This window comes from Lemur catta, chromosome 2, assembly GCF_020740605.2.
Source record: "Lemur catta isolate mLemCat1 chromosome 2, mLemCat1.pri, whole genome shotgun sequence".
NCBI classification, from domain to species: domain Eukaryota; kingdom Metazoa; phylum Chordata; class Mammalia; order Primates; family Lemuridae; genus Lemur; species Lemur catta.
This window is the reverse complement of record NC_059129.1, coordinates 120925439-120950317: the sequence shown is the minus strand read 5'-3', so window position 1 is coordinate 120950317 and position 24879 is coordinate 120925439. Positions and strand designations below refer to the sequence as shown.

General features: G+C 37.4%; 1 protein-coding gene across 1 annotated transcript in view; it reads right to left on the bottom strand.

The window, feature by feature from the left end:
• EYA4 (EYA transcriptional coactivator and phosphatase 4) overlaps positions 1-24879 on the bottom strand; it is a 241911-nt gene that overhangs the window by 20878 nt on the left and 196154 nt on the right. Inside the window, exons 11-14 of the mRNA XM_045544398.1 lie at positions 24538-24703; positions 15075-15211; positions 13569-13652; positions 288-377 (exon numbers count right to left, since the gene is read on the bottom strand). Of these exons, the coding sequence (XP_045400354.1) occupies positions 288-377; positions 13569-13652; positions 15075-15211; positions 24538-24703 (477 nt within the window). The remainder of the gene's footprint in view (positions 1-287; positions 378-13568; positions 13653-15074; positions 15212-24537; positions 24704-24879) is intronic.

The window sequence follows — 24879 nt, the reverse complement described above, 5'->3', positions numbered from 1 at the left end:
TGGGACAGCAAGGTTGACCATCTCTTTTGGGACATTTTTGCACTATGTATGTGCCAGTACCTATGTATTTATTTGTGAACACAATTTAACTTTATATTTGTATGTACAATTTTTCCTCTTGAGAATTTTATTTTATTTATCTTATTTATAATAAAATTTTATTTTATTTCCTCTTGATGAGAACTAAATTTCTATCTTTCCATTTTCTTGAGGCTCTCTGCAGATGCAGACACCATCTAAGAGTTTTAGTGTTGGATACAACCATTCCTACCTTTAAAAATTCTTACCTCTAAATCATTAAAAAACAAATGTGTATCAGCAAGATTAAAAATCATTTCCTCCATACGGAGTCCAAGGGTTACAGCCATGGGGGGATCCTAAAAAGAAAATGCACACAGAATGAGGCAAAATTTCAGTAACCACCAAAACATTTTTAAGTGCCTATTGCTGTGGGAGGAAGAGACTGCATGGATTTTTTTTTTTACTGAAGATCCAAAATACTTCCCGGTTATCTACAAAGGTGACTTTCCAATAACAAATGCACAGACACATCTGGGAATTTAGACATACATAAAGGTGACTCAGCGTACATTCTCACATAAAGCCACATGTTCATGAGAGGAGGAGGAGGAAAGGCAGCTGGCTTATATGGCCCAGGTTACACATAATCCACGGAAAGTCTTTTGGAGAAAGGCATTTGGATGGGGTGCCGGAGAATGGGGCAAAGTTGGCAAAAAAGAGAGAAGAATATCCCTTTAAGATAGGCAACAAATAATCAGAATTAAAAGATAAAAGTATGCCAACTGGATGTGTGTAGGACTTGAAAAGAGAAAGTTATCTTGAGGTGGAATAAGAACAGCTGGTACAGGATGGTGCAACCACCACTTAATTATTAACTGCATTCTGATCAACAGGATAATAGGAATCTCTATTCGAACATGTGTTGAGTTTAGTCTCACCTGCATTTGACTAGGGTGGAAGAGGGGAAGGTTGAGGATAACTATAAGAAAATTACTTCCATAAATGTAATCTAGGTAGAAAATATATGCTGTGGGTAGTTTAACAAAAGTGAAAGAGTTATTGAGTCAAAATGACTCAATTTTTGTTTACAGAAACCAAGATATTAAACAGCAGCAAGGAGTTGAAAATTAAGACCAGAGTTGTTACTTTACCATGATTAACTACAGCTGAAGGCCTGGCAGCAAGCGGTGTTAAGACTAAAAAGTAAGGAAAGTTTAGAGATAGGGACAGGGAAGTCATTCATGCACAAACATTGTGTTTGAAATTATCAAAGTTGGAATGATCTCTAAAGGAGAATGGCTAATAGGTGCGACTCTGGAGATGTGGAAAATAGGAAACCTGGAAGGGACAGAGCCTTAGAATTTGAGACCAGATGGGTGTTAGCAGGAAGAAGAATATGGTTTCGAATAAAGCTGACAAATCTAGAAGGATACTATTGGTGTTGGCTGAGAAGTTATTTTGGAAGACCTCAGAGGGTGATTTGGGTTGAGTGGCTGGGCCAGGAGCCAGACTGTAGGGATTTGAGAAGAGAGAACCGAAATTGTGTTTTCAGTGTTCTAATAAATGGCATTTCAAGAAATGTATTTAAACTCGGGGAAATGGAATGCTAACTTTACATAATTTATGATAAGAACAAGAAACCCAGGTCCTGCCAAGCAGTGTTCATCTACACCACTGAGCTGATTCCACTCGCAAGTGGAAGCCCCACCTCATGCCATCCGTCCACAACAACAACCAGTCTTACTCCTACATCTCCTTCCACAATGCTTTGAGGCAAAAACCCTAGAGTGTTAACATGTCTGAAGTGTCAGCTCTGTGTTCTGTAGCCATGAAAACCTGGAGTCTAGGAATTGCATGCTGGGAAATAGGAGTTGAGTGCCAATAGGTCATTGAAGTGTGCAGCACAAAGCTGAGACTCGATGCGGGAGAAAGTGCACACAAGACAATGATAACATGTTGGATTTCAACATAATTTTCTAATTGTTTATGTCTTCTCATTCAAGATTTCTGTGGATTTCAGAGCCAAATACTCTCATTTCTCAAAAATGGATGTTGACTGTCACCTACTTGATGGCATCCTGGCATTGTGTTCTCCCAGTTAGCCTGACTCCATTGCCACATTCATCTGTCTTCCTACCAGTGACAGGACCATTTGGGGCAACATACCCAAATATCAAATAAATTCTGTTTTATCCCAAAAATATTCATTCAAAAACAAGAACAAAAATATTAAGTGCCTGTTTTGTGTTTCAAGGGGTTTTAGAACTCAGAAGGATCCCTGTTCTGTTTCCTTCATATAAAATTCTTTTTTTGTTGTTCGTGTTTTTGTTGTTGTTGTTGAAAGAAAATCTCTGATAGTTGAATACATTTTTTTTAAAAAAATATACATTTTGTCTTTTTCTCTGTTAAAAAATTCCTATTGCTAGTCTCTTTTTTTCATGGCGGGGGAGGCACTGGACAGGCAGAGAACATAGAAACCTTGTAAGTATTCTGCCTAGTCATGGAACCATGAACAAAAAGTCTACAGAAATATCAGGAAAAATCAAATGTAATTACAGCATGAAAATATATAATTCCATTAGTGACGCTCTATGCTTTTGAGGAATGTTCACTGATGCAAGACAGTAAAACCGAGCTCCACACTGCTCTGTTATGTTTGCAATGATGACTGCCTTAAAGATATGTATTTCAGATGGGGGTTCAGAAATATCTTATTTAAAAAGTTTTCAGGTTGGTTAGATACTTATCTTATGATTTGCCATTTTTTCCTTTTAAGTTTTAAATAAAATTATTGAATTTCTTATGCTCATTCCTCACATTCTTTGCATTTACAGATCAGATTTATGGGGATGGGAGAAACCATACTGTTCGTCTTTGATTGTGACTTTGATTGATTCCATGCTTCTGAAGTACGTAACTCTCTATGTGACCCAAACAGAGATAGGGAAATCCATGAAGAATGCATTCTGTGCATCTGATAAGCATGCAAGCAAATACAGTGTTTTTTTTTTTTTAAAAAAATGCAAGACTCCTCTAGCAAGCAAGCACAGTGTATGGCATGATGAAAACTGCATTTGAGCACTCCACTGGAATGCAACCCCATGGCACTGGGAGGGCTGCTCGTTTGTTTTTCAAGCTGCGGCGATTCCACATCACACACTCGGCTAGAGCCAGGACTTAGTAAGCATTTTGGCAAAATAATCATTTGTTAACTGGGAAAGTTTAGGTTTGTGGTTTGCTGGAGTGTGAACTAGCTGCATTTTACTAACATTTCCAGAGAGCCAGGCCTGTTGAAAGGGAGATGTTTCGTCAGCCGTGCCAAAGGCTTGGCACAGATGGGCTAGGGAGGGATACCATGAGCCAAGGAAAACCATGCCTGTAAGAGGTGGTGATCTTGTTTCTAAGAGAATGTCTGGTGAGGGCTTACTTTCAAATATCTAATTTTACTTTTTGTTTTTTCCAGCTTACTAAGTCACTGGGACAGCTAATTCTAAGTAAGCAGATTACAGTACCACATTTTTTCGGCTAAAGGATTCACAGATCTAAGAATCCAAGAAAGATGACTGGACATTTGGTGTGTGTGGGCTTAGCAATGTCACTGCGTGGGGCACTTTCCACCTTGCCAAACTACCGCGACAGAGCTGCCAGCGCCTGCAGTCCCACTGTTTTATCAGGCATCTGAGAGCGAAACATACTTCTGGACTGAGTCCAAGTTTTATAAAAAGATGTTTGCTCATTTTCATTAGATGTTCGTAGAATTATAGGCACCTTATGAATCAAGAGTTGCTGCTTTTTTTTCCATTGAACTATAGTGAGTGTTGAGTTTAGGGTCTAAAATGAAGTGATAGCAAAAACTTGGATAGAGGAAAAAAGTGGGATAATAAAGGCACTAACAGGGTTTTGTGGAAGCTCTGATACGTATTACATATATATAATAGTTCCAAAAGGTTCAAAGTGTCTAAAACAGAGTTTAATATGGGGAAAACTAAACTTCTGCCAATTTATTCTGTGTATTGTTCTATCAAAATACTGAAAGCATTCCCAAGACATTTTTTACTGAATACAGAAAGAGAGAGAGAGAAAAGAAGATGATGACGAAAATAAATAGCTCTTGGCCTTTAAATCTGTGGTTCTTAGCCAGATGTTACCAGTGTACAACCGAGTCAGGATCGAGTACAGCACTTCTCTAAATCAAAATACGAACGCCTATTAGCCATGTTAGCACAGAGCATAAATTGGAGCCAGACTGTCTGCCTATGGGCCTCTGCCCTGCATTGGGCCATCAGCTGGAATTCCTCCTCTAGGGACACACTGTAAAAATATCTCTGGAGAGGCAGCAATTATGTATTTTTAAAGAAATGGAGAACTTTTTTTTTTTTTTAAAGGCCTCAAGCTCTTGGAACAGTTATTCCTTTGGGACCTGAGGCACATGTGCAGACGTGTGCACACAGAGACGGAAGACGTGCAAGTTCATCACAGAAGAAGGAAGACAAACCAGCCTCACGAACCAAGGTGGAAACAGTTCCTGGAATTGTTAGAATACACGAACTCCTCTAATCAGGGATAAGACATAAAACAAAACTCAGTCATGAATCAGAAGGGAAACTTTACAATTGAGATTTTTGTCTATGATGGATAGGCAGTGGGGTTAATGGAGGATGGTTTCAGGAACATTCATTTATTAACAACATATTTATTGACTGTCTGTTAAGTGTCAGGCATGTTCAAATTCTGGGCATAGCACAGATAATCCACAAAGCAAAGACCCTGCCCTTATGGGGTTTATTTTATTACTGGATGAGATAACGGACAAACAGACACAAAGCCAGTAAATATAAGCATTCCAGGTGGCGGTAAGGCTACAGTGGGAAACAGCAGGACAGGCAGCCACAGGGATGAAGTGGGTAAGTGGTGATGGGCAATTTAAAGCAAATGCAGGGAAGGTCCCTGAGTCGAATGCACGTGAGAGGCCCCAGCAGGATAAACCAAAAGGGAACATTCAATTTGGCAAGAAGGTGGTTCCTTAAACTTGGAAGGAGTCATTTTATGGCAGGCTGGAGAAAGCAGAGAGAGCAGCACCTGGAGGGGAACATGGGCTCAAAGGGCTTTTCTAGTGATGGGCCTGTTACAGCGTGTACGGTGGTGGCGGGAAGATTCCAGGAGAGAGGGAAGCTGGCGGCTCAGGGAAAAGAGGTCATTTCAAGAGTAGATTCCCTGGGTGGGCGAGAGGGTGTGGAGCCAGGACACAGGTGAGGTGTGGGAGTCGGCAGAGAACACGGCTACAGATGCAGGGGGCACAGATCTGATGGCACACAGAAGAGGGAATTCCTTTCAATTTGATTTTTTTTTTCCTTCTCAGTAAACAAGAAGGAGGTTTGTACAGAATTGGGAGAGAGCTTTGAAGACCCGACGGGAGAGCAGGTGTGAAATAGTCAGCTGAAGGAGTTCACTATGCGAGGTGTGCCAGCACCCACTTAGGGTTTGTGGCCACATACAGCTGCTGAGGTACAGGGAGAGTGAGTGGGGTTTTTTGCAAGATGAGTCTGATGGAGAAACAAAGGATAAGGACAGAGGGGCTTTATGCAAAAGCAGAGCTATAGTGATACACTGGGACGCCAAGCTGGAAGGTTCTCACGCTTCACCATGCATGAGAAACACTTGTGGGCCTTTTGTAACTCTTGCTGCTTGGGCCACATCCTATACCTATTAGATCAGATTCTCTGAGGTGGGCCCAGGCATCAGTTACTTCTAAGCTCTCCAGCGATCCAATGTCCCAAGATTGAGAATCAGCTGATGACCTTGCTACTCAGAGTGTGGTTCATACACCAGCAACACCGGCATTACTGGGAACCTGTTAGGAAGATAGAATTGTAGACCCTGCCCCGAATCTATGGAACCAGAATCCACACTTTAACAAGATTGTCAGGCGACTCACATGACATCAATATTTAAGAAGCACTGGTCTAAGAGCTCTCATGAAGGACTGGGACAGTTGAGGAAGACCACAACTGGCAAGACCTTCTGGCTTCCCATGAGTGAAGCCTCTGGGGTGCTTCCAAAGGACTGTCAGACTCGAGTCAGTGGGATCACTGAGTACAATGGTGGCTCAGTACAATTTCTTGAGACTAAACTTCTTTAGCGTTGGTTACAGTTATGAGGAAGAGTACATTTTACCATCTTTGCCTCCATAAGGATCATCTGTGGACTTCAAGGACTAAATGACTAACGGTGTCTCTTTCTTAGTCATGTAGCCAAGTACCTGCTGGGGAGCTGGTAAAGATGAAAAACTAGCTCTTTTTTTCTCTGGATTAAAAGATTTTGTTCACAATCCAAGTGTTCAAGGTAAGCAACATATTTGTAATTGAACAGGGGTTAATATGAAGTAGTCAGAAGTCTACAATTTACCTACACTGTCAACTTCTGCAGTTTCAATCAGAAGGAAATTCAATGAATAAAACTCACCCAAATTTATTAAACTAATAATGGAATAAAGGTAAATAAGTTTCAAGGGATATGACAGCAGCAGTACATAGCAATAGTATAACAGAGCACTTCGATGGAAAGAAAAAAGTCAAGCTGGTGAAACTGACTTTGGGAGGCTGAACTAGAAAACACAGGGCCCAGAAAAAGGCGGGACGGCAGAGATGGCAAATGAACACAGCCAGTGAAGCCCCTCCGTATTTATGGAGAAAGGACTGGTCTGTGAGAAGGTGGCTATAAAAGGATGGGTGAGAAAATTTAGGGAAAGGAGAGTTGATGATGATTTAAGGAAACTTAAGGGAAGTTAATGATAGAATCTGTCACTTCCCCAAGATGTGAGATTGAATGATCATCAGCTGAGATAAAAGAGAGAGAAAATTTCAGGGCGGGTTATAGAAGGCTCCTCTAGAAGTTTGTGTTTTTAAGATATTAGTTACCATTATCTTTCTTGTTTTTTACTTTCAAGTTAATAAAGCTATTTTGCCTTTTCTAATGTACTGCCAGCAATAACTTTGTAAGGTTGGGCTTAAAGAAAGTTAGTAAGATATCTGGCTATTTGTGATATCACCTAGAGCCACTCACTTAATCCAAAAGAAAAAAACCAATTTCTCTAAATAAACATATATTCAACACAAAGCTCTGAAAGAAGACATAGCAGGTAGCACTGATTCCCAAACTCCCTGTGATAGAGTTTGAGAAATGTCTCTGTCCTGATTTAGCTTTATTTTTATATGTATCTACTATACTTAGGTGCACGCTATACACATACACACATCACATGCATGTGCGATCAAACATACTACGAGCAACCAGGAAAAGCACAATGCATTTTCAGAGGCTTGCAAATTCTGTACTTAATTTTATGTCAACCTACCCAAACCACTCTCTAGTCACCCTGGCATAGTGCTACTTCTCTACAATACTGAGCTGAGCTGAGTATCTCATATTATGAGGTAAAACAAGAGATACAAATAGAATATGCAAATTTCTTTAGAAAACATTCAGTTTGCCAAATTTCATATTTTCTCGAAACAAAATAGATCACGCTTATTGAATGTTCACTGTGTGGTTGGGAAACGTGCTGAGTTTGAATGCATTAACTTATTTAACCCACATAATCAAATTATTACTTTTATTATTCTCCTCATTTTATATATAAGGCAACTGAGAATCATAAATGCTAAATAAACTACCCAAGGTCACAGGGGTAGTAGGAAGTAGAGCTAGAATTTGAACTCGAGGCCGGGCGCGGTGGCTCACGCCTGTAATCCTAGCTCTGGGAGGCCGAGGCGGGTGGATCGCTCGAGGTCAGGAGTTCGAGACCAGCCTGAGCAAGAGCGAGACCCCGTCTCTACTAAAAATAGAAAGAAATTATCTGGCCAACTAAAAAAATATATATACAAAAAAATTAGCCGGGCATGGTGGCTCATGCCTGTAGTCAGTCCCAGCTACTCGGGAGGCTGAGGCAGTAGGATTGCTTAAGCCCAGGAGTCTGAGGTTGCTGTGAGCTAGGCTGATGCCACGGCACTCACTCTAGCCCGGGCAACAAAGTGAGACTCTGTCTCAAAAAAAAAAAAAAAAAAAAGAATTTGAACTCGAGTCCACTCTCCCTCCAAAGCCAGAAGGTGGCTAATGGACCTGGTGCTAGCACTGCCATTAGAGTTGACTCAGATCCATGGTTCTAACACTTGATTAATCCTCATCACTTCCTCTTAAATCACACTGATTTTCTAAAGTCTACATGCACTAAAGTCAGTATTTATCTTCATGACTACTCTATTATTTAAAATCCAGCTGGTGCTATTTTGGAAGTCTTGTTCTACATGAATGCGTGTAGATTATTTAATATGAAATAATCAATTGATTTATCCCAATGAACATACTATTTCCCCAGCACTGCTCTTATATAAGATGTTGTCTAAAATGAGCAAGTAGTGTGGGGAGGCTGAGTTTTAATTTCACATTACAAGGCAACCATTCACTCTTCCTTGAGTTTTTTTCCCTGACTTGAGCTATTTCCTTTGTATCTTTACGGTGGGATAACTTTAGAGAATCATAGCTTCATAGCACATGATACATGGATGCTCTGAAATGAACCAAATCCCTAAAGCACAATTTATTTACTTCCCTTCGCCAGTAATTCTTCCCAAAAAGGAATTACTGCAACTTATCAGGTAAAATAACATATACAATTAATCAGGGAATAGGAATAATCTTCATAAACTCTAACAGATGATGGATGATTCCTGGCCTACATCCTGTCAAATTTACAAACTCTTATTTTAGAGTTTCGTAGTGTTGAAAACTGTACACGCCAACTGGTGCTCAGCTGCAAAACCCATCACCAGCCTCACTGCAGCGGAGCTCAGACACCGATGCACCTCACTGGCCGCTAGGGGAAATGTCCAGGAATAGTTCCGCTTGGGAAGAGAGAGTGTTGACAACGGAACAGAGTTAAAAAGTGATAACATATTAGGAAGATCCTTGGAAAATTCACATTATTTATTTATAAATGGAAGTAGAATTTTCCAAAAGTGCTTTCTTTAAATGAGAACACAAAAGTTTGTTATATAGAGCAGTTCACAAGTAAAATGACATGCCTATATTACTGTGTTCCATGAATTTTATTTTTGTAGGTTGTGGGGGAAAATATGAGAACAAAAGCGTATAGACATTAAGACCCTGTCAGAGAGATCTGGGTTCCACTGGCCAAGCCATGTACGAGCTGTGTTAACACGGTACCCATCACACAGGGTGGTGGTGAAAGCCAAAGAAAGAAAGGATTTAGCAGGACACTCAGCAAATGCCAGGCACACAGCAGGAGGTCAAAATGGTACTTCTTATTGCCTACTGTTTACGGGTGGTGGGAGAGAAAAAGAGACAGGTAGATATGTCGGTAGGTGCGGTAATTTCAGGAATGTGATTTCACATCTCTGGCCCATATAGGCCCAGCTTCTGGCTCACTGTATGGAGGCCACTGCGGGACCACTTCGTGCACTGTAAGAGCAAACACTGACCTTCTGCAGGCCTGAAAACATCTGCCTTTCATCATTTCTCATTTGGGGGGAAGAATGTGTATTTTTACTTAAGTTTTTCTGACCAAGGAGGTGGATGATAGTTTTCATAGTGGAATGTCATTTTTATATAGTTACATTATCTCAGTTAATCCACCCAGTAACTGTAGGAAGGAAATGGATTATAACCATTTTCAGATGAAACAGGATCAGAGGTCAAATGACTTGCCCTTAGGCACAGGAGGTCTTTCCAGCTGATCATTTTCCTTTGTGGTTTGTGGTGAAGCTGAAGCGACCCAACATCCGTTCTGTCTCCTATCAGTGACCCCTGAGATGCATGCGGCCTGCAGCTTCACAAGATGGGCCTTACTTAGCACTTCCCAATATGCCAAGATATTGATGTCGTACTGGCCAAAAGGCAATGCCCATTTCCTTACTGACGTTAAGAAAAATGTCAATGATAAAATGACTTTTAGAAAAATGTCAATAATAGTTCAATAATAAAGTTCAAAAATAATAGTTCAAAAATAAGTTATTTTTCACGGAATTCAATAAGGGTGTTTTTATTTTGATTACAAAAAAATATAGCCTAAAAACATGTTTACTTTAATTTTCTTAAGTTGCTCAACCTGGTCAATTCTAATAGACCTCCTTCCAGTAAGCAGAGAATAGAATAAAGAACATGGACTTGCTATAAAACTGACTTGGTTTCCAAAATATCTATGAACATTTGTCATTTTTGTGACCTTGGTCAAGTTACTTAAGCCCTCATAATCCTGGCTTCCTCATCCATAAACTTTGTATCACAATAAATTACAGCAGAGTAATTGTGAGAATTAAATGGGATAAGGTTTGTAAAAGTGACCAGCAGTAGCTACAATTTTTTTGAGTTGTTAATTCACACCAAATGTTCTGCTGGACCCTTCAAACGTGCTATTTCTTTAATGCTTATTTGCTATGGATGGTGTTATTCCCGTTTTACAGATATTGAGCCTGAGTAATTGATTAATTTGCCAGAGTCGGAAAGCTGTAAGCATCCGAACTTGACTTTCAAACTTAAGTTTATTCAACTCAAAAGCTCTTGCCCTTAACTACCACCCCTATTGTTTCTAAAATGTTAAACACAGGCTATACCACATCCCAGGTGATCTACAAATGAAAGCTTATCCTCTTCATGCCCTTCCAATAGGCCTGGATTCTTTTCATACTGTGCATCACCACTGGGTGCTGATCACTGCCTGCCACACTCTGTTTCACTGAGTATTTCTTAAGTTTTACCTCCTGATGAAAAAAATATCCCAAGTGTCTGAGAGAAGATAATTGGAATCATTACAACTTAAAAGAGAACTCACACAATGGCCTACACAGTACCTCACTAATTATCTTTACTCCTCTTAGGAAATGTTACTTTTCTATTGTACTCCCGATAGAGGAATTGCCTAGGCCATGTCATGTGCTACAGCAGAAAGAAGATGGGCTTTGGAGTCAATGAGTCCAGAGCCCCAGGACTCATATCTGCCACTGACTAGTTGGGTGATTGTGCACACATTTTATTACCTCTCTGAGTGTGTTTCCTCATCTATAGGGTGCGGAGAACAACCTACCCCTCAATACTGTGTGATGCTTACTGCATAGCACGTCATAGCATTAAATAAAGTTTCCTTCTTTCCCTCACTTTGCCCCACCCTTTCCTTATTCTCTGCTACCTTAACCTTCTGGAAGCATGGAGAAGGTCTCTATTTTGTATTTGAATAAAGCTTTTTAGACAATACTTTGAAATAATGAAACCTGTATGTTGAAACGAGTACTGCACGTCCAGGCACTGATCCAGGGAGCCGACGTTTATTTCAGTGATGCACCAATGCTGGGAGAAGTTTGAGAGCTTAGCTTTTGGAATTGCTCTTAGAGCCAGTTTATGAGTCAATTGAGAAAAGCAGCTTCATTACTCTACGGTATTTTTGACAAAATGAAAACAAATATATATAGTGACATTTTTACCATGCTCCTTATCCATTGCCTTGGTTCCAAATGATCTTATTATTTCTAAAGATCAAAATTACCACAAAAGGATGAAGACTGGAAGTCAGGAAATATATCAAAAGTCTAAAGATATTTCCAAAAGGTGAGTACCAACACTCATTTTTCACAATGGGAACAACATGTATATTTAGGTATAGTCCCTAATGGTGACTATTTTGAAGGGATCTTTATTTGGGTTCATGTACTCAAGTTAGATTATTTATTTTAAACACTTATATAATAATATAAATTTAGCTGCACAAAAATATTGCAATCAGTTCAACAGAATTTACTGTGTATTTTTGATAAGCTGATACTGTATCAGAAGAAATCCTTTAGATTATTGTCTGGAAACTTTTTAGACTACATACTCCATCAGTAATAGAATTTTCAGCATGCACTTTAAATTTCAGTGTAGTAATTTACTTATAAATTATAATCATTTGCATTTATGATATGAAACAAATGTTTGTGCCTGCTCAAAATTCATATATTGAGATCCTAACCCCAATGTGATAGCATTAGGAGGTGGGGCCTTTGGGGGGTAATCATTAATAGGTCATGAGGGTAGAGCCCTCATAAATGGGTTTAGTGCCCTTATAAAAAGGCACAATAGCTTGCTTTTTCCTTTTTTCTCTGTTTTGCACGATGTGAGGACACACCAAGAAGACCACCATCTGTAAACCAGGAAGCAGGCCCTCACCAGAACTGAATCTGCTGACATGTTGGCCTTGGCCTTCTCAGCCTCCAGAACCATGAGAAATAAATATTTGTTGTGTAAGCAGCCCAGTCTATGGTAATTTATTATAGCAGCAGAGCTAATTAAAACAATATATTTATATAAACTATATGCGTTATGAAACAGATAATAAAAATTAGTAAGTATGAAATACAAATGTGTGCCTGTATATGTGTGTTCATTCTAATATTTTCTTTCCTTATCCCAATGGAGGGTCTTGAATGTCTGGTGGATATGTAGACATCCTGCTTTGGAGAAGACTTTTTAGATGATAATTGTGATGAAGGGGCCAAGACTCTTGTAAATGGTTGTTAAACAACATTGTTAACCTTTCATATATGTTTAGCAACATTCATTACCTATACCAAAAAACAAATGACAATGCACATTCACTCAAAATGCAATTTAGAAAGATATACTCGAACACAATTCATTATTACCTGTCTAGAAAACAAGGCTTAACATTGTTGCTAAAAACTGTATGCTGAGCTGACATTAAGACCATCAAATAGTGAGATAATAAATACATAAAGATATAATAAGACATTCTTGTAAATGTATATAAAAAAGGAACCAAAGTTGGAGATAACTTTGACTACAGTAACTGCAGGCAGGCCACCCTGTTCTGAATTGATAGTTAAGGCCTAAACAACTGTGTTTCCAGCCGAAATGCCTGTTGTGGATGCATCAGTCTTTGGAGAAGCACTCGAGAAGGTGGGTAACACTGTTCTAAGAAGCTTACTGTAAAAACAATAGCAAGAGAAAAGGCAGGGGAATAATGAGCCCATGTATCACTGACTTTGTTGGCTGGTGTTATCCCAGTTATTAATATGTTTACTAAAGTTACAGAAAAACTTCCATTCATAAATCCAGAGAATCTGTCTGACAAAAAATTACTTGCTTATTTCAAATGGTATTCTATAGCAACAGTTGATGCAACAAATTAGTTCAATTTCTTAAATTTCCTAAATGGGATACTATGTGATTTTATGTTTTAAAGTCCATTTCAATTTACAAAAAAAAAATTTTAAATTATTATGTGAGAGTAAGAAGCTTGGTCTTGATGTAGAAATCTCAGTCGTTGTGAAGAAACAAAAAAGAAATCAATTTCTAATTAGCTTAGTAAAATCTGTCAATTCATATTAAAGAACAAGCCATTGGAAATAGATAATTAAGAGAAAAATATGACAGAATGCAAGAAAAACACTTAAAATGCATTTTTAAAAGGCCCTTGATTTTTGAACAAAATACAATTCCAACAAGATTTCTTAGAGTAAAATTTCTTGATTTCTTACCTTGCCATACTTCTGTGCATAAGACCCTGTGAGCAGTGAGTGAAAAACAATGATGGTTTCATCCAAATCCCAGACAAACACACGCTGAAGACAAAAAATAAAGATCAAACAATTATAAAGTTTAAGGAAACAGAAATTTCTTTACAAGTAGAAAAATTTCCCTTCATTGTTGGATATCATCTTGATGTCATTTTATAGAGAATAATCCTATTTCTTCAGTAATTGTTTTCCAAATTTGCTAAATCTAACTCCTGTAAAATCTGACGAGCAAGAGTGATAGAAATAATTACAAGCTTGAAAGTCAGAAGTCCTAACTTGAATAAATTTATGCAAAGATTTACTTATAGTTAATACCAAAAAAAGACACACTTGGACTTTATGACAGAAATGTGCTTGAAACTCTGTATTTTAAAGTTTTCCATTTTGTGGATCCATAAAATTTTGCAATTTAAGCAAAGAATTAAATTTTTAAACAATATTTAAAAGAATCAATAAATAACCCCTAAACAGAAATTGCAAAATGTGGAGCTTTGGGTCAAATTAGGCCAGCAAATTTGTTGTTTGACCTGCGAGTTTTGAAAAATTTCATAGTATTTAGCATCATTTCAAAATTAGGCGATTTCACACAAACTTCAGGGTTCTGGCCATGGCAGAGAAGTTGTGGCCAGGTTGGCTGACATTCCCACATGGTAGTGAGGGGTAAATCTCCCAGAATGGGCCAATGCTCCTACTTTGCTGGGCTCCCCAGCCCAGTCACTCAACTATATCACCTGTCAGGTTCTAGAAGGGATTTAAACGTGCTGTTGTTCAGGTAAAGGAAGTTATCTCATTTGAAGAAGCACAAATGGCTGATACTTGATTTTACTATGTCTGGCAATTTAGTTTTTTTCTTAGTTGAAGTATTTGGTTATGTAAGAAGTAACATATTTATGGTTAAGAATAGTTTCTCCTGATGTTTTATAATAAAAATCAACTTGCTTATTAGTACAGCTGTATCTCAAAAGAGCTCACATGCAGAAAAAGTGACATACACTGAAATTTCCACAGATACAACATTTTAATGAACGATTGAAATTTTTCCTAGTTTCAGAAGATGACTTTGTCTTTCCATACAGATTACTTCTATCTTTTTAAATTTAATGACCCATATAGATGCCTTTCAATATGGTAGTACTATCAAATATAGTGTTTTTCTGAAAATTACCCCACAAACAATGGCTTCATTTTAAAAATTTGTGCCAATTTGGATCAAAAGATGCAATTATCTCAGACCTAGAATTTGCAAAACAATATCACTTTTAAGTTGTTACTGTTTTTAATTTTGCCATTATAATTGATAAAATCTCAAACTTCAGAGCTGCTAAATGCCTACGACAAAGTATGTCCACTCAATTCATTATATGTCTTTTTGTTAAGCTTGCAACTTAATGGGACTGCAAGGTATACAATATACCATTCAATAAAATAAAGCATCATATTACGATCTTTAGGAATAAGTAGGCATACCTCCAGGTCACTGTCAGGAGGTGGGGAGGGATTATTTTTCCGGCCTCTTCCTCTGGACTTTGACCCAGAACTCCTACATGTTCTCTCATCAAGATCTTTGATGGGTGTGGAGGGGCTCTGCACGGTATCAAACTCTCCTATAAATAACATAACTGATGTCAAGAATAGCACTTCATTTTTAGATCAAGTATGAGTCTTCATTATTAATTATCTTAATAAACACATTCCTATACAATAGAAACCTCCTTATGAAAAAGATTTATAATCCCAAGCACACAAAAATCTCTCCTAGTTTTAATCTATATGATCTATTAAACTTGAATGTCTTTATACTCCATATGCCTTCAAATTCCTGTTTGTACCATCATCTATATATTTATCTCCATTTAAATCTACCTTCCCCTTCATTTTGGGGTCACAGTTTGGAGAAGGAGATGTATTCTGGATCAAACCCCCCTTGCACTTGTAAGCTTGACTCCTCAATCCCACCTATAAGGGGGTCATGGTCCATGAGTTAAACCCTCTCAGATCTTTCCTTTAACCTGTGCCATTTCTGGGGGCCCCTCACAAATTTAAAGTTCTTCCCTTGGCCTTTCATTTTCCATCGAGATACTATGTGCTTGTTATCTTCTCTTTTAAATAAAACTCCTTAAAACAATAGTGCATACCAGTGTTGTCCAACAGAAATATAATGTGAGCCACAAATGTGACCACATATATAATTTTAAACTTTTTAGCAGCCACATTAAAAAAAAGATATGTAAAATTCTTATTCATATATGTTAATTAACTCAATGTATCAAAAATGTTATCATTTCAGCATATAATCAATAGAAATGTTGTCAATGATAGGTTTTACACTCTTTTTAACACTACGTCTTTGAAATCTTGTGCATATTCTACACTTACAGTAGACCTCAATCTGCGGTAACCACGTTACAAGTTTTCAATAGCCACGTGTGGCCAGTGGCTACAGTACTGGACAGCACATTTGTCTCCACTTCTTGACATGCGATTGATCAAAATCTAGCTTCAGTTCACAAAAACACTAGTCAAAATACTCTTGCTAAGAGTCCCCGATAACTACCTCACTGATAAATGCAATAGCAATAGACAGACTCAGTTCTTCTCCTGGATCTCTGTGCTGTGTTTGATCCTCTTAAACACCACCTCCTCGGAACCATTATTTGGCCGCTGATGCTCTTTCACTCTCCTAGTTCTAGAATCTCTGTCACCATCTCTGTCCTTCTCTGTCTGTGAGACACGAACTACTATCCTTCTCTTATTCCTTATACGCTGGTGTTTAAGAATTCCATCCTTTGATTACTGTACTTCTCACTCCCTACACCCTGAGTGATTTAAAACTCTCATATGTTAATGATCTTACATATGATGACCCAGACATAAATCTATACCTCCAACCAGGCCACGTCCTAAGTTTCAGACCTTTCATCTAGTTGACTTCAGCATGTCCCACAGATATCTCAAATTCTGACACATCTAAAGCCAGTGACAATGTATCTTAGGAGGTAGAAAGTATTGAGCGGTGGCAAACCTGTGAGAGGGGTTGTTAGGATAAACTGAGCAACCATGAGGAACAATATAACAAGTCAAAGAGTCAGAATTACTGTGTGACTTCAAGCATTTCACTCAATCTCTCTGAATCTCAGTTTCATTGTATAATAATGGGTAATAATAGCTACCTTTTTGGATTACTGAGGGACAAATATAATTTATAATAATTTGATTTAAATCATATGTATAAAGTAAAAATCTCTAGAAGAGTCAGATAGCAAACTATATTAAATTTTAATTAAATAATTTTTAAACATAATGATGTTATGACTATCACACTTTATCATTAAATTAAAATATAATAATTCTGAGGGCAGCCAAGCAGTCTTTAATCTAAATAAACAAATCGGAACAAACTTAGGCAATGTTTTTTTCTGAGAAACAGTAATTTTTACATAGCTAATCTCTAATCGTTTCTGTTGGTTTTAACATTTCCTTTGGGAAACACTGTACATGTCAGGGCAGGGTCAAAAATATGTCTGTGCTCCAAATATTATTTGCTCTAAAAATATTGCTAGCACAGTTCATTGCATGAGTCTCTGTTATTGCATGGGTGAAAGTAACAGCATATAGGAAAGGTTTTAGTTATGGGGTTCAATATAGCCCTATCTTACACTAAACAGAGTTTCAGCTTACCTGCATAGGCATTAAATGACACGTTAGGTACGTGAACACACAACTTTTAAATAAAAGCACTCAAAAATTTTTCCATTTCTAATTCTTTTTGAAACAAAATTTTCCTAATTACTATATCCCACAAATTAAAATAAAATGGCGACTCAAATTAGCCCTCATTTATTAAGCAAGCTTTTAAAAAATTTTTGGATGATATTCCATAACACCTTTCTTTATATTAATTATTGATCAATTTTCAGGTGTTAAGTATCATGAGGCAGCTTCCTTCCTGCCACAGTGCAAGAACTGAAGGGACAAAAACTTGCAAAATCCCAGTCATTGTGATCAGTCATGGGTTGTTGATTGTTAGATTAGATCCATAAAGAAGCCATTTAGCAGGAACCACTCTGCTATCCCGCAGCTGTCACAGTGAGGGGGTGTAAGAGCAGAAGAGGCCAGAGAAAGACTGTGGCTCTAGGAAGTGTCTGGGTTTCAGTAAACATAAGGCTTTATTCCCATTGATGCTTTTCAAGTTACTGAAGGATCCTAAAAGAGCTCTAAGAATTTGGATAAAACATGGGCAGAGGCATTTTCTTGGGGAATAAATGAATAGCTTTTTAGGAAAACTATAAAAAGTAGGTCCACATTTATTAAACTTTTAGTGTGTGTATATATATTCTTTTATATATCTATATGTATACACATATATATAGATGAATACTGTTATGCACTGTCCTTTAAAAAAATTTTATTGAAACATGTATTTGGCTTCATTCACTGCTCATTATGTCCGTGAGGTCATCCACATTATAGCCTGGAGCAATTGTTTGTTCTTTCCTTAATGTGGTTAGCATTTCATCATGTATGTATATTATACTTTATCCATTCTGTTGATGGACATTTGGGTTAGTCACAATTTTAGGCTATTATAAGTAAAGCTGCTATATACATTCTTGTACATGTCTTTGTAGACATAAGCTCTCATTCCTCTTGGGAATCTATACCTGGCAATGGGATTGCTGGGTCAGAGGTAAGGCATATGTTCATCTTTAATAGACACTGACTTTTCCCCAAACTGGTTGTATCAATTTACTCTCTTACCAGCAATGAGAGTTCTAGTTGCTCCACATCCCTGCCAATAGTTGGTATAAGTAGTCTTTTTAATTTGAACCATTGTGGGTGCACATACACAGTGCTATTTCATTGTGGTTTTAATTTGCATTTTCTTGATGAATAATTATGGAGAACAATTTTTCATATGTTTCTTGCCCATTTGATATCATTTTTTATGAAGTAACTGTTAAATCTTTTGCCCATTTAAAATATTGAGTTATTTGTCTTTTATTGATTTGTTGGAGCTCTTTATTATGAAACTCTCTCTCTCTCTCTCTCATATATTTATAACTTAAACCTCACTCCACTCCAACCCAGTGAATTAGGTCCTTCATTATTGTCTTCTAATAGTGGAGGACATGGAGACATGTAAGACTTAATTAATTTACCAAAATTAAATAGTTTGTATGTGGCAACACTGCTGTGATTCCAGAACTTCTGCTTTCACCATATGGCTATACTTCCTCATGCAAACAGCAACAGACTCTCCAGGTTACAAGAAGGTCAAACCTAGATCTGCTTCCACTGATCAAGAGAGTCATATAACAACCTACCAGAGTGGGGGAAAATATTTGCAAACTATACATGTGATAAGGGGTTAATATCCAAAATATATAAGAAACTCAAACAACTCAATCATAGAAAACAAATAACGCAGTTAAAAATGGATAAAGAATTTGAAAAGAGATTTCTCAAAAGAAGACATATAAATGACCAACATCATTTGAATATATATGAAAAAATGCTCAACATCACGAATCATCAAAGAAATGCAAATTAAAACAACTACAATGAGATACCATCTCACATCTGTTTAAAATGTCTATTACCAAGAAGAAAGACAACAAGTGTAGGAGAGGATGTGGGGACAAGGAACCCTGCACACTGTTGGTGGAATGTAATGTAAATTAGTACAGCCATTATGCAAAACAGTACAGAGGCTTCTCAAAACATTAGAAATATAACTAGCATATGATCTGGCAATACCACTACCAGGTACATATTGAAAGCAAATGAAATCAGTATGTCAAAGAGATACCTGTACTTCCATGTTCACTGTAGCCTTATTCACAACAAGCAACATAAAGAATCAACCTAAGTATCCATCAATGGATTAATGGCTAAAGAAAATGTGGCATATGTACACAATAGAATACTATTCCACCTTGAAAAAGAAGAAAATCCTGTCACTTGGGACAACATAGATGAACCTGGACAACATTATGTTAAGTGAAATAAGCTAGGCACAGAAAGACAAATACTGCATGATATGTACACCGCAAAAAAAAAATTTAACTTATAGCAGTAACAAGTAGGACAGTGGTTACCAGGGGCTGTGGGGATGGGGAAGGGGATTAGGGAGCTTTGGTTAAAAGACACAAATTTCAGTTACATAGGAGGAATAAATTTACAAGATGGTGACTACAGTTAATAACAACACATTATAGTCTTGAAAATTACTGAGAGAATATCTTTCTCACCACAAAAATAAGTATGTGAGGTAATACATACATGAATTAGTTCAATTTAGCCATTTCACAATGTTTAAAAACAAAGTGTTATACACAATAAATATATACAATTTTTTTTTAAAGACACAGGGTCTCACTATGTTGCCCAGGCTGGACTCAAACTCCTGGGTTCAAGCAATCCTCCTGCCTCAGCCTCTTGAGTAGCTGCGAATACAAGTGCCTCCCATCATGCCTATAGATGTACAGTTTTTACTTGACAATTAAAAAATAAATTTAAAAAAGAGTTATATGGAGATTATACGATTTCTGTGCAAGGGAGGGCCAAGGAATTTGTTGAAAGAACTTCATAGAAGTAAAAGAACACAACCTGTAGAGGGCTTGTGATATCACCCAGGTGGAATTGTACTGACCTCTATCCCTTCTGAAGGTTCTATCCTTTCTTCTGATAAAGGGTAAAAGAAGGAACTTGAGCTCAACCGGTCATTAAACATTTGTTGACGCTTTTTTTTTTAAAGGAGAAAGCTGTTAATTTCACTGCCTCTGCCAGATTTCACTCAGGTAATTGCACAAGGGCACAGTAAGGCTGCAGGTGGGGAAAATGTAAACTGGTACAGCAGTTCAGTGTGGTCCGTCCTTACAATCTATCCTCTTGTTAGTTTCAATTAGATGAGTTAGCTTCCTTCCTGTCATGTGAAAAACCATGACGTTATGAAAAGGCTGCTATGTTCTGCCTTTGAAAGTGGCTTCTTTTCAGCGAGTGAAGTGATCTTACTACCTGCTTTACATTTCTGGAGCGCTTGTTAAGTTCAATTAGCTACTGTATTGTAATGTTTATTAAAGTCTCAGTATAAAGCATAATATTGTTACAGATTACTAACTACATTTAATTTTAAAGATGTTTCAAATATTTAAAAAGGAGATGCTATAAAGTATCTCCCATCTTCATGTGCTCATCAGTCCTCAAACTTTCTGAGTACAAATCAAAAATATCATATATCTAATATAAATTTTATATTAAAGACAAAGAAAAATCTTTATAAAGATAATGAACTCAAATGTCTGTTCTTAATCAGCATGGTAATGTTTCTTTAAATCCATTGTCAAACTACCTAATAAGGTAAAGTAAAATAACTGAATGCTATTTGCAATTTCCAAATAATATCAGTCATTACTGATTGACCTAGGCTTTTCTTAACCCAGCATTACACATGATTAAGTAATTATCCTTTAATCAGTATAGCAATGAATAACTGCACCTTGTAAATTTTGGATATTTAGATCTGACTTTATTTCATTAGGCTTATCTCTAAATCAGAACAGCCAGCTGGCTCTTATGGAGCATAAGTTATGTTTTTATTATAAAAATGGAAGTCAACAGTAAATGTTCTATGAGAAATTGTGGATTTAACTCTTAGGTTTCTGCTGTAAGTCCAAAATGCAGAACTGGTCAATGGGAAATACTTTCCCTACCCTTAAACTAAATAGATCAGATTCCATCAATAATAAAGAAAAATCCCATAGTTATAAACTTGTTTGTTTTTTGGATGAATGCCAGATCTGAAAAGGCAAAATTAAACTTGAAGCTACCTTGACTGAAGGTCTGAGGTCACCGAATTCTTTAAAGATCCAGGCATGTGTGTTGTTATGATTTTGGCAGAATAATATAGTTATAGGTAGAAATAATTTCTTCTTTAAATTCAACAAAAAGTCTAATAAAATCTGAAACTTAGGTCAAACTGTATTTGTTGGCATCAGCAGCCAGTGGAAGCCTGAAGAAATAGCAGCATTCTGATAGTGAATATGCAAATGCCATATGTGGATATGTCACATTCGAAGTCACACATTCAGAATATCTACCTGCCTGCAATTAGGTTTTTTAATATAAATAAAATAGCTAGTCTCAATACTGATTATTTCTTAGCTAATGGAAAGTAACCATCTGTGGCTTTTCTTCAGAGAAACTGTGTTGGGATTACCTGGAAATTAAAGCAAAAGCAACCTTTTACGCAAAGCTCTATCCAGCACATACCATATCTGAGCATACAAATGGTTTTCATTCATGGCAGCCGTAGTCTAGTAAATTCTAAAACACCCTGCTGTTCCTGTCTCTCATTCAGTCTCTGACACTTGATGATCAGACACTTCTACTACATTGTTTTTGACTAGACTCACCCCACCTTGTTTTCCCCAAAGCCTTCACCATTGAGAAAAACCTTCCACAGTGTGGTAAGAGTTTGTCAATAATCTCCCTACCTAAAGTATTTCAACTATTTGTAAAGCAAGGATTCTGAAATCACTCATCCTTTGAATTAAGGTAAGATCCTTAATGAAATGCAAGTATTGACTCAAAGAGAATCCGGACAGATCTGGGACATGGGATTTAGGCTGGGATTAATGAGTAAGGCGCCCAGGCCCTAGGGCACAACATTTAAGGGCCCTGAGAATGAGTTCCTCCTTAACACTCTGTGCCCTCAGTGCTTCGCTGGCCTTACCCTAGTCTTGGCCCTGCAAGGGATACAGGTGCTCAGGGAGGCTGAGATAGTTGAAAAGCCTAAATAAGAAGCTCTAGCAGGACAAGCACCAGGAATTCAAAGGGGCTGTGTGCTCACAGGTATGAGGATCTAAAGGAAGATAAGGCGAAAGAAACTGAAAAGTAAGGCACCAAAGAAACCACTATTTTTCCTTGGGTCTACAGTTAGAGATGATATTCAGAACAGGGAACCAAAAATAAGGAATGTTATCATTTCATCCATGGAATGTTACCATCCATGATATAAGCATATCTTGGCTGCTGCTTAAAATATCAGTTTCATTGTTTCTTCTTTATGTTCACATTAGTTCACTTGTTAATACTCCCCATATTATCTACCATTTTCTCTTTCTCAATACTAATCATTATTGTAATTAGCTGCTTGATCTTTGTCTTGCTTGTTAAATGGAAAGTAAAGGAGCACAGAGAGCTCCTTCACTGCTGAAATAGGCGTTTCTAGCACCGTGCGGATACCTAATAGGCATGCGATAAATAATCATTTCCTGGCATTGAATCATCTTGGCCCCACTGGTCCAGTTGGAAAGAATTTACAGTCCTGTGACCATGTTTCCCTATTTTCTTTCCCTTCCAAAGCTCGATAAAAAAGCAGCAGAGATGAATTTGGATCTTGCAAATAACTGAAGGTAGAAAAATATACTTGAACACATTAATGATATTTACAAAAATTCTTAACTTCATTTTTTCCTTCCTTTTTATTTTTCAGAGACAAGGTCTTGCTCTGTTGCCCAGGCTGGAGTACAGTGGTGCAATCATAGCTCACTCTAGCCTTGAAATCCCAGGCTCAAGCGATCCTCCCATTTCAGCCTCCCAAGTAGCTGGGAGTACAGGCACATGCCACTATGCCTGGCTATTAACCTCATTTTTTGTAGTGATTTTGAGAGTTCCCTATATATTCTGGATACAAGTCATTTATCAGATATGTATCTTGCAAATATTTTTGCCTGATCTGTGGCTTGTCTTTTTATTCTTGTAACAGTGTCTTTTGAAGAGCAGAAGTTCTTAATTTTATGAAATCTAATTTGTCTTTTCTTTTCTTTTCCAGATTGTGTTTTTATTGTCCTATCTATAAAATCATTATGCAGCCCAGGGACACAGAGATTTCCTCCATGTTCTCTTCTAGAAGTTTTACAGTTTTAGCTTTTACATGTAGGTTTGTGATCCATTTTGAGTTAATTTTTGCATATGAGTTATGAGTTGAAATTCTATTCTCTTTTGCATATGCACGTCCAATTGTTCCAGCACCTTTTGTTGAAAATACTATTCATTCTTCATTCAACTGCCTTTGCACCTTGGTCAAAAATCAGTTTTCCAGTATATGTATGAGTCTATTTCTGGACTCTCCATTCTGTTTCATTGATCTATGTATCTATCCTTTTGCCAATACTGTACTTTCTTGATTACTGTACTTTATAAATCTTGAAATAAGGCAATGTGAGTCTTCAGATTTTGTTCTTATTTTTCAAAATTGTTTTGAGTATTCCAATTCCTTGTAGTTTTAGAACCATCTCAATATTTTCTACAAAAAGTTCTGGAATTTTGATTGGGATTATGCTGAATTTCTATTAAACTTGCTTTTAACTTTAAATACTTCAGCTGTGTCAAATATGTTCAGCAAATACAATCCCAACAAGAATACAGCAAGCTTTAGATAAGTGAAATATGCAATGAAGTTTAAATATGCTCTGATCAAAGATATTAACCTGCCTACCACTAATCCTGCCTACACTGATCCTAGGAGTGTAGGAAACGCTCAGTGGCTGGAGCTACTGATGACTCACAGAGGTGGAGTTATGCAGTCTCTCCAGCATAAAAGAAATATTGCCAGTTATACTCAAGGAAGATAACATCAAAATTTTTCTTTGTTGTCAAAAATTTGTCTGGCCAAAGGTCCATTCACATTTTATTTTCATATTCATACATATACAGTCATTTTGAGATTAGAATTTCCTATCCCTCCCACATCTAAGAGAAGGGTTTTCTGAAATGCCAGAAAAGCCTCATCTCAGAGTGAAGCCAACACAGATTAAAAGTCAGCACAATGGCCACTTTCTGCTATGTTTTTGAAATTTCCATTTTCTCCATATTATTAGATACTGCAAAACACATAAAAGTATTTCACCTGGATGAAGATCTGTACCTGGTTGGTTAGTCAATCCTGGGAGAGACTCCTGCAACTGATAGGTTGAGGCGGAAGACGGTGTGCCATCGGCCGTGTTATTTGATGTCATATATGCTCCATACGTTGATGCTGAGTAGTACTGTGCATACTGGTTTTGGCCAAAGGCTGTATAGGATGGATAATCCTGAAACAATAATTGAGATGTGTGTGTTTAAAAGAGAAAGTAACCAACCACTATGGTAAGTGAAAGGCTAATACTCAGCGCATTGATTCCTGAGTACACAGCTTTGAGGTGACACAAATGAATGCAGACAACTTGGTAGGCATCTTTCACATGCACACAGTAAAGCACTATCCTAC